Genomic DNA, 10,604 nt, shown 5'->3' with positions numbered 1-10,604 from the left:
AGCAGTAAGCTGAAAATGGCACCATTAAAATCAAATCAGTATGATACACTGATATCATGATCTGCCCATGCTGCATACTTCAGTGAACCTAGTCTGGTAAAATCCTCAATAATATGGCATTCCACTAATTCACAAGTGTGTGTACGCAAAGCAGGCCCCACTTTGCAGTTCTACAGGTACTTATAATACCCAGAAACAGGTGCTAATGAGCTCAATGTCACACCCAAGAACTTTAACTACTGCACCAAAATAATCACTCAGAATTTCAAACTTCACTCTCCAAAGATTTAGGTTTTGTTCCTGTAGGCCTAACGTGCTATTTTTTATTCAAAATATCTCGCCGGTCTTGTACAATTGAAGCCAACCAGGCGATGGTCTGCTTTTTTGCTACATCCCAACTGTAACGTGGTACATAGTCAAAATCACTGCGGGCTTTGTGGCTGGTAAAGGTGAATTTTGTGTTGAGCATTGTAATAAGGGATCGATTTATTTTGGGAATGTATCTAATAAATGGCCTGAGCAAAAACTGAACCATCTCCAGTATGAAAGCAATGAAGTACATGAGCAACAGAGGCGTGTCAAGCTTTTCTGAAATTGTAAATCCCAGAGGGCCCATCATCTCATAGTTAAAATCACAGTAGCTCATGTGTGGGGTATCATCGGTGATGTAATAGAACTTTCCACCAACAATTTTCTCTTTGTTCTTGTCTTTCATAGCTCTGGCCACTAAAACATGAGCCCAGGCTACATTGCCAACATAAACTGGGTTCACCAGAGCCTGTTTCTTGGAAGTTCTGTGCAGAACATCTCCATTGATGATTGCTTCATCCAAGTGTCTTTCCATAAAGCGGCAGTTTTCTCCATAGATATACGTGGGGCGTAAGGCACACGTTACTATCTGCTCACTGTTAGGTAGGAGGCATTCATTTGTTGCAAGGACTAAACGTTCTGCTGCACATTTTGTTTTGCTGTACAGAAATTTCAGTTTGCTCAAGTAGACTGTATCTTCATCGCCATTAGAGATGGGATCACCTCTTGCATTTGGCCCCATTACCTCTACACTACTGGTATAGACAAAACATTTCACATTCTGTTGAATACAGGTTTCTAACAAAAGACGAGTTCCTGCCAAATTAAAATGAAACAATATCATTCAAGGCCAATTTTTAAAAAATAAGCCATTCCAGTACATAATGAAAAAGAGAAAAAAAACACTGTTTATCATAAGGAGAATTGAAGAGTGAGAGCAATTTTTATCATCATTTTAAATGTGGATAATTGGCGTGGCAACATAATATTGTAAGAATTTAAGGGGCTATCAAATCTATAGCATAATTTGTTCTAATACGCGTTGTATTCACATTCTGAAATACTTGTGGAAAACAGTTATAATATATAAATTGCTATCTGACAGTTGTTTCTCCTTTAACACAAGTTGTACCTTCAACATTGATGGTTTCTATCTCTTCATTGCTGATGTAACCCCAGATGTCAATCACAGAAGCAGTGTGAATAACAGAGGTCACTCCCTGGCAGGCTTTCTGCAGGAGTGCTTTGTCTCTCACGTCTCCTTTGAAAACCGTTAGCTGAACTCTGCCTCCAGCCAATGCTGAGGAATGATTTTATTAAGGAAATAAGAAGAAAATCATTAATTTTATTGAATTCACATTTACCATTTGTATCATGACATCAGAAACTGATTTTCTTCAAGCTGCCAACACCAAAAGTAGTGATAATATATCCAATTAACATTGCCAGTTTTACTTTAACCTTATTTGCCATTGGTTTCCTCTTCTGTGGCCTGCATGTACACATGACCTTTTCCCCAGCACTCACATCCTTGCCATCAGTCTATCCGGCTCTGCCCTGCCCCACAGCCCTCCCTCTGGCTTTGCCTCCTGACCTTGATGCTCATTCAAACTAAGGGTTCTGTCTAGTGGGAGAATTTTGGTCGGTTCAGGTGGTCCCGGGATTTCATTGTCTACCTGCACCAACCATTTCTGATGTGGATGTGCCGGCGTTGGACTGGGGTAAACACAGTAAAAAGTCTGACAATACCAGGTTTTAGTCCAACCGATTTATTTGATAGTAAACGCACAAGCTTTCGAGGTTTCCCTCTTCGTCAGGTCAATGGAGAGTTCTGGCCTCAGACAGAGCATATAAAGCACAGACAGTTTAGAGATTACTGATTAGAATGCGAATCAGTGCTCCTTCCACAAACATTGTCAGCCACTTTAGGACTTGAACAGCAGGTTAGGTGTAAAGGTTCACATTCTAATCAGTAATCTCTAAACTGTCTGTGCTTTATATGCTCTGTCTGAGGCCAGAACTCTCCATTCACCTGACGAAGAGGGAAACCTCGAAAGCTTGTGCGTTTACTATCAAATAAATCGGTTGGACGAAAACCTGGTGTTGTCAGACTTTTTACTGTGTCCAACCATTTCTGCCAGTAGGTGGGGCCTGGTCAATCTAAATGTACTGTAGGTGAGTGAAATTTTTAAACATTTTACATTTATTTTATATTGTGTTTATTTTATATTTAGTTATGTATTTTACTGTATTTTTACAAGCTATTTCAGCTGGGAATGCACAGCACTGCTCGTGTATGATACAGTATTTCAGCTTATGTGTTGTTTTTTCTGGGCAAAAAATGTCCAAAGGAACTGTGGCTTTAATATTAATTCCAATGGGAACCTATGATTCGCCTATAATCATTTTATTTAAGGTTGTGATTTTCAGGAACGCAATCACAACTTTCAGTGAGGACTCTCTGTACCTGAGTTGGTGGTTGCGAATGTGAAATTGAGTGACAATGTGTCTGTTCGTCACTATATCCTTGCTTTTTCCCTGATGCCTGACCAGTGTGGTGTTATTGGCTGTCTAAAAGGAGAAAGGCAGAAGGATAAGGTTGTCATTCATGAAGAGCAAAAAAAAAGAGGTGTATGTCTGCAGCTAGTAAATCAGAAGAGAATGTAGAATGATAGGATGTGGAATGAATGGAATGTGAGAAGGAGGATTAGAAACAACAATACTGTTATCTTCAGTAGTTTCACTTCTGCCACTGATGACACCCTCAGCAATGGCTGTCCTTATATTGGTCAACATCTATCACAGCTTACTCTCTGATTTCAGCATCTCAGCCATTTGGCCATTTACACCTTCTATTCTCTCTATGAACTGCCATTAGCAGTCTTCCCCTTGTTTTTGTAATTGTGACTCATCTTTCATTCCCTCACCCTACAGTATAAATATCTGCCACTTTCTATGCCTTCTAGCTTTGACAAGGAGTCATCTGGATCAAAACATCAGCTCCTTTCTCTGCTAACAAATGCTGCCAGACCTGCTGAGATTTTCCAGCATTTTCTCTTTCAGAATTAGAAACGTGCATTCCTCTCTGATTCTCTCCTTCTGCCTGCAGCCGTGTGCCATCTTGTCTTGCAAGAGAAAGGGGTGTATCAGTGAGCATTTGTTTATCTAAATATGGTTGCTATGGTTGAATAGCCAGCAGTGTGTGTGCAAATTGTGAGATGCCCTATAACATGTGTAGGATCTTGACTGCCATTTCTGGTCAAAAGTGATCAGAACGAGTGCCATGCATTCACCAAGCAGTTTCACCACTGATGGAGCTAGAGAGGTCGGCCAATGGTAGGTGTCAAATTATTTCTGTGGGGTTCTGAGTGCTGCATGAGTCTCACAAGAAAAATAGGTGTGCCACTGCAGTTTCAGGACACTCATCCAGCATGATTACAGCCCTTCCCTTTCCCCACCTCCCCCAGCCTACTCTCCACCAGCAATGGAACACTGATGACCACTCTGACCTGATCTTGGCATTTCAATCCAACAAGCTACATTGGGATTCCTGATTGGCTCCTTGAAGTTTGCTGCCAAATACAATCTCAAAATTGGCGGTAGCTTATCACCACAGGAACACACAATCCATCACTCAAAAGGCTCTTTTTTCTCCAAGTCCTTTGCTGTTGCCTTGTTAGCTATTGGGCTCATTGAACATGGAGTAGGATTCAAGTTTTTAAATAACCATCCAGAGGTGTACACAAAATCCTGCCCTACAGGTGAGCACGCTATACATCATGGATGTGATTGGCTGAGCAATCTGCCAATCAAAGACTAATGAGGCCTGGCAAATAAAATCTATTCTAGGCCTCACATTGATGTAATGTTCACTCAAAATGCTTATCGAAATTCTTCCTGTACTCTCTCCTTGAGTATTGTACATTGGCACTCACTCAAAAGTAGGAATGACAACCATTATTTGAGTATTTTTACTTTTCAATCCAACTCTCCTAAAATTGCAAATCATTCTTAGGGTATTGTTGGCAGCTGCCTACAAAGGCAGCCAATGTGTGTTGTGTGTGACCTCAGAACGATGGGTGTTCAGATGTTTGTTTTACTGTGGAGAATTTCATGGTCTAATCCTGTCACCAACTTTTGGATTAAAGGACAGTAGGACTAGGGGGCACAGCCTCAAGATAACGGGGGGGCGGTTTAGAACGGAGTTGAGGAAGAATTTCTTCACTCAAAGGGTGGTGAATCTCTGGAATTCTCTGCCTGTTGAAGTGGTGGAGGCTACCTCGCTAAATATTTTTAAGACGCGGGTTGATGGGTTTTTGATAAGAGAGGGGATTAAGGGTTATGGGGAGAGAGCAGGAATGTGGAACTGAGCCACGACAGATCAGCCATGATCTTATTGAATGGCGGGGCAGGCTTGAAGGGCTAGATGGCCTACTCCTATTTCTTATGTTCTTATGTTCTTATTCCTGGGAGGCACTGAGTGACATCACAAGCTGATTTTTCCCTTTCCCTAGGCTGGGAATACTGAGGCCAATATAAATGGTTCTCAAAATTCTCAGTTGAGAACAACGGGGGATTAATAATGAGATCAGCACAAGACTGAGCAACATATCTATACACCCAATCACAAAGGAGACACTTCAGATTTAACTTTAACTCAACATTTCAAAGTCATTTTCAAACAAAGCATGAAAAATTATGGTGCTATTTATCCAGTACATTCTCCTTAGCAAACACAGAATCCCATAAGTGCAGACAGAAGCCCACTCAGCCTATCGAGCCTGCAGCAATAACAATCCCATCTAAGCCCTAACGCCTTAGCCCCATGTATTTACCCTGCTTGTCTCCCTGACACTAAACAATAATTTAGCATAGCCAATCAACCTAACCTGCACATCTTTGGATGGTGAGAGGAAACCAGAGCACCTGGAGAAAACCCATGCAGACATGGAGAGAATGGGCAAACTCCACACAGATAGTGACCCAGGTCCCTGGTGCTGTGAGGCAACAGTGCTAACCACTGTGTCACCATGCTGCCCTTTTCATGTTTTGTATTCTGAAAAACAATATGACTGTACTTCATGGAGACGACAATGTGCTCATTAAACAGCTCGATGTTGCAAACCGCCAACATAACTACAAGAGATTAGAGAGTGTACAACATTATCAGATTTGCTGCAACATCAGGCTTGCAAAGTTCTGGCAAATTAAAAACATATTTTTTGTAATTATTAAGAGCTATTTCTTGCGTTCAGGTCGTGCACAGGAATTGCAATTTTTCAGTAACACAAAGACAACATTGAGTAAAATATCAGACAAGCTTCGATTTAAATAGACGTATGAACCAAACTCCTTTCTCCATAGAAGCACTTCTTTACAGATCTTGCTTTACATATTCCACCACTCCCCTCTCCTCCTCCCCCCACCCACCTCTCTGGAAAGCACAAACTCATGTTCCACATTAAAGAAATATAGAGAACATTGGGCCCAGAAAGCAAGTCATTTGGCCCATTGCGTCCAATTCTGCAGCCATTCAATACAGACGCAGCCAATAAGTTTCAGCAGGTGATTCTAAGTCCAATGCGTACCAAACATCTGCGTAACTACCACGTGCGCTTGGCAGACTCTGATCAGGAACGAAAACCCTGCTTAGTTTTCCTCTCTGGATCTTAGGGCTACCCTAAAGCCTGCTGATGAACTCATTGGTGTTGATTGGGACCTCTCTTAGTTGCAGATCAATACTATGCTGGGCAGTGCATTTACTAAGAACCGTCAAGGAAACAATAGTTTCAGGATCTGCACTAGCACTATTGCCCTCACTCAAATTTTAAAGTTTGTTCTTTGTTCACAATAAATAAATGATTCAAGCTTTTACACACATTTCCAAGTTTGCTACTTTCTTCGAGATGCTTTGAAAGAATTTCTCAGATCCTGCCAATGCTAACGAACTACACGGTTGACGCTGCACAATTGTAAAACACACAAGCAGAATGCTCAAGAAAGCGTAAATTAAACAAGAACTGAAAACCTTGAGATGTTAGAGTACAGCAAAACCTGAGATTACAATTCTGATCTTGAATTATTTTTAGTTTGTCTCATACCAAAGAACGTTGGTGGGGAAGGATGCAATGCTGAAATCAAATAATCTAACATTGGTGTTGTACAATTTTATAGGCTTTTACAATGGCTTGCATACTGGTGGCGTTGTGCGTTTTTACATGAGCAAGCAAGGAGTAATAATTGTATTTACTGGAATGGCAGTGTTGCGGACTTCGTGATACTTACCTTGCAAACGATCCAAAGTGTTCTGTTGTATCGCCTTGTCCAATATCCTGACTTCAGAGAGATCGCTGTTTTCTTCAATCAGAAACTTTATGATTTCCTGTCCAAGAAAGCCATTGCCCCCGGTAATTAGATAGATATTTCTAACCACAGGCATCGCGTTGCCATAGAACGTACTGTCAGTCATATGAAATTAAAACTGCTCTGCCTTGACTGTGTGATGGCTCCTAACTATGTTTTATACGTCTGTGTTAACCTTGAAATATATCGCTTAACTGATATTTGGACAAAAATGATTCCAGCTATGTCCAGCAATTCAAGGAATGCTACATCTGTTACCCTGTTCGTTCAATCTGAGGTTATCAGCAAGGGCAAATGATTTCGTTTTGTAAATATCTGTCAAATTCATGGCCACAGTAAATAACTCATAAAACATGAAAGCACAATAAATCACTGATCTAATACTTTTATTTAAAAGCATAGCAGCAGAAATTGGTCAGGTTTAGGCACAAATGCAGTAATTCAGAGTCAGGTCCAGCAGCCAGCCAGCTCCTCTAAATTCCAAAGATTATTTTAAATTTAACTTTTGGTTTAACTTTCTAGACTCAGTCGCTACTTAAGAATCTTTAATAATTGACTTTTAATGCCAACAAATCTCTTAGCTGTTATTAAATAGTTATACCACCCTTTGAGCAAATAGAAAGGGAAAGAGGGATATGGGGAGCAGGTGTGGAGGTAGTTTTGAGACCAGGGAGAGATCAGCCATGATCTGATGAATGCAGAGCTGGCTCGAATGGTCGAATTTGGCTATCTCTGCTCTTAATTCCTATGTAACATCAATATTCACATCCTAAAACAAATGGCCACTTCCAAAAGCGGGCCATCCATTTCTCATTTGAACAACAGGTAACCACCAATTGAAACTGGGGGAGGGGGCCCCAGCTGCTCCACTCACACGCAATATTTTCCAAATTGCAGAATTGTGATACAAAGTGCTGCGTGACCTGCCCAACAGTTCAGAACAGGAGTGGGGAAGTAGCCCACACACTTTAAGGAAATTTTTATTTTGGTGGGATCAAGAAGAGTCTCCTTGGTCCTCCTGAACCACCAAAAAAACTTCAGTTGACGGCCCATTTGATGTGCTTAGCCAAGCCGCCTAGTGTCTCTCTAGCCCCGACCCAACAGACAGTTTAATAAGCAAACCCTAGACAATTTTCTACCCATCCAGAACAGAAGAGTTGCCTCTGAGTGACAACTTGGTATCTGCAGCTCGAAAGTGGAATATTATAAAGGCCCAACCTTCAAAATGGTTCTGTTCTTATATCAGCAGCAATGATTAGACAGCTTTGTCACTCCACTGCATTTTCAAGCAGAGGTTAAACGTTGTTCCACAAAATTTCATTACCTTTGGCTCTGAAAAGTATCCAGAATTGAACCAGCAAATGGCTGTCACTTATTGTGTGTTCCTGTTCTTTCTGTCTGCAAAGAGTAGTGCCCTGTGTATTAATTCTAATACACACAAACACACCGTATTGCCTGGTTTAAATTTCAAAGGATGCTTGACAGTTAGCTGTCAGTCACCATCAACTGGTGCATTCTCTGATGGAAACACCCCTGCCAATCAGAATCCACTTGTCTCATCTTGTACACTATAAATTTGTTGCTTCTCTTGGAATTATATTTTTATGATTGTCCTGGTCAGTGCAAGATGAAAATCTTTGACAAATAATGCCTCTTTTTTCAGTACTACCAAATGACAATTTGCATCATTCCATCTTTTTCCTTTCTACTCTGCAGCTTGTTATAATTGAAATAGAACTTTTTGATATTTTTTGTGGGAATTTCTAAATCAAATTTAGTCACTATTACTTATTACTGTCACTAGAGAGGTAGTGCTTGATAGACTAATGGGACTGAAGGTAGACAAGTCCCCGGGACCAGATAGAATGCATCCCAGGGTTCTGAAAGAAATGGCAGAGGTGATAGTGGATGCCTTAGTAATTATTTATCAAAATTCGCTGGACTCTGGGGAAGTGCTGGAAGATTGGAAAACGGCTAATGTTACACCGCTATTTAAAAAAGGTAGCAGACAAAAGACAGGGAATTATAGGCCAGTTAGTTTAACGCCTGTAGTTGGAAAAATGCTTGAATCCATCATCAAAGAAGAAATAGCGAGGCACCTAGAAAAGAATGGTTTGATCGAGCAGACGCAGCACGGATTCGTTACGGGGACGTCGTGTTTGATGAATTTATTGGATTTCTATGAGAATGTGACTAGTGCAGTAGACAGAGGGGAACCGATGGATGTGGTGTTTTTAGATTTTCAAAAGGTGTTTGATAAGGTGCCTCATAAAAGGCTGCTACAGAAGGTTAGGGTGCACAGAGTTAGGGATAAGGTGTTAGCATGGATAGAGGATTGGTTGTCTAATAGGAAGCAGAGAGTTGGTATCAATGGGTGCTATTCTGATTGGCGGTTGGTGACTAGTGGAGTGCCGCAGGGATCGGTGCTGGGGCCTCAGCTATTCACCATTTATATAGATGATCTGGAGAAGGGGGCTGAGTGTAGGGTGATGAAATTTACTGATGACACGAAGATGAGTGGAAAAGCAAATTGCGTGGAGGGTGTGAAAAGTCTGCAGAGGGAACTAGATAGGCTAAGCAAGTGGGCGAGGACCTGGCAGATGGAGTACAATGTTAGCAAGTGTGAGGTTATCCACTTTGGCAGAAATAATAGTAGGAGGGATTACTGTTTAAAGGGTGAAAAGCTGCAGCATGCTACGGTGCAGAGGGACCTGGGGGTCCTTGCGCATGAGTCGCAAAAACCCAGCCTGCAGGTGCAGCAGGTGATCAAGAAGGCGAATGGGATGCTGGCCTTTATAGCGAGGGGGATAGAATATAAAAGCAGGGAGGTCTTGCTGCAACTGTACAGGGTACTGGTGAGGCTGCAGCCGGAGTACTGCGTGCAGTTTTGGTCGCCGCACTTGCGCAAGGATATATTGGCCTTGGAGGGAGTGCAGTGGAACCCCTAACTTAGCCAGATTCAGGGGAGAATAGTGTCAATTTGTTATACCAATCAGCCTAAGAGCACATCTTTGGGGTGTGGGAGGAAACCGGAGCGCCCGGAGGAAACCCACGCAACCACAGGGAGAATGCACAAACTCCCACAGACACAGGCCCAAATCCATGTATCTGCACAGCTAGCAGTGCTAGTCTCTGAGATGTTGCGGCGCCCGTCTACCGGTCCAGGATCAAGCACACACACCGACACGAAGTACTAGGCCACTCCCAGAACCTCCAAGAGCAGCCCACGCACGACCCACCGTGTGCATGCCCCTCGTTTGACAACAAGGTGACAACAACCTCCACCTACAGAATAAAAAGACAAAAATGTTAACGTATAAATCTGCATTTCCGGTGTCTCCCGAGGATCTGACCTTATTTAATAGCCCCTACTATAACCCTCCATCCTTGTTTCGCTCAAGTGTCTATCTAAGTAAACTTTAAACAAGTCCAACGTTCCTGCCTCCACCACCCTACTCGGTAGTGCGTTCCATACCCCCACGACCCTCTGAGTGAAGAACCTTCCTCTCACATCCAAATTATACCTCTCCCCCCTCACCCTTAAATCATGACCTCTCGTAATTGCACCCAGTCTAGGGAGCAGTCTCTCACTATTGACTCTATCTATTCCCTTCAGTATCTTATATATCTCTATCATGTCCCCCCTCAATCTCCGTCTTTCCAAGGAGAAAAGTCCCAGTTTCTCCAACCTTTCCTCGTAACCCGGTCCCTCCATGCCAGGCAACATCCTGGTAAACCTCCTCTGCACCCTTTCCAGAGACTCCACGTCCTTCCGGTAGTAAGGTGACCAGAACTGGACGCAGTACTCCAAATGCGGTCTAACCAACGTTCTATACAACTGAAGCATTAGACGGCAGCTCTTATACTCTATACCCCTTCCTATAAAGGCTAGCATTCCATAAGCTTTCCTAACAACCTTCTCCACTTGTGTC

General features: G+C 42.2%; 1 protein-coding gene across 1 annotated transcript; it reads right to left on the bottom strand.

Annotated features, from left to right (window-relative positions):
* Positions 1-316: 316 nt before the first annotated feature.
* On the bottom strand, positions 317-6,748 carry hsd3b1 (hydroxy-delta-5-steroid dehydrogenase, 3 beta- and steroid delta-isomerase 1). Its single transcript, XM_080203258.1, has 3 exons — positions 6,595-6,748; positions 1,442-1,609; positions 317-1,125 (listed from the first exon to the last, which is right to left on the bottom strand). The coding sequence occupies exons 1-3, from the start codon at positions 6,746-6,748 to the stop codon at positions 317-319; spliced, it is 1,131 nt and encodes a 376-aa protein (XP_080059384.1).
* Positions 6,749-10,604: the final 3,856 nt, after the last annotated feature.

The sequence above is a fragment of the Carcharhinus amblyrhynchos genome, chromosome 15, assembly GCF_965287045.1.
Source record: "Carcharhinus amblyrhynchos chromosome 15, sCarAmb.v2.hapA, whole genome shotgun sequence".
NCBI lineage: Eukaryota > Metazoa > Chordata > Chondrichthyes > Carcharhiniformes > Carcharhinidae > Carcharhinus > Carcharhinus amblyrhynchos.
This window is presented reverse-complemented; position numbering and strand designations above follow the sequence as displayed.

What these genes read in the sequence shown, in the direction of transcription:
- hsd3b1 (XM_080203258.1), bottom strand. Translation starts at nt 6,748, where the DNA reads ATGCCTGTGGTTAGAAATATCTATCTAATTACCGGGGGCAATGGCTTT. An exon ending in CACTTTGGATCGTTTGCAAG is followed by an intron (nt 1,610 to 6,594) that starts GTAAGTATCACG and finishes ATCATTCCTCAG; the next exon opens with CATTGGCTGGAGGCAGAGTT. An exon ending in AGAAACCATCAATGTTGAAG is followed by an intron (nt 1,126 to 1,441) that starts GTACAACTTGTG and finishes TTAATTTGGCAG; the next exon opens with GAACTCGTCTTTTGTTAGAA.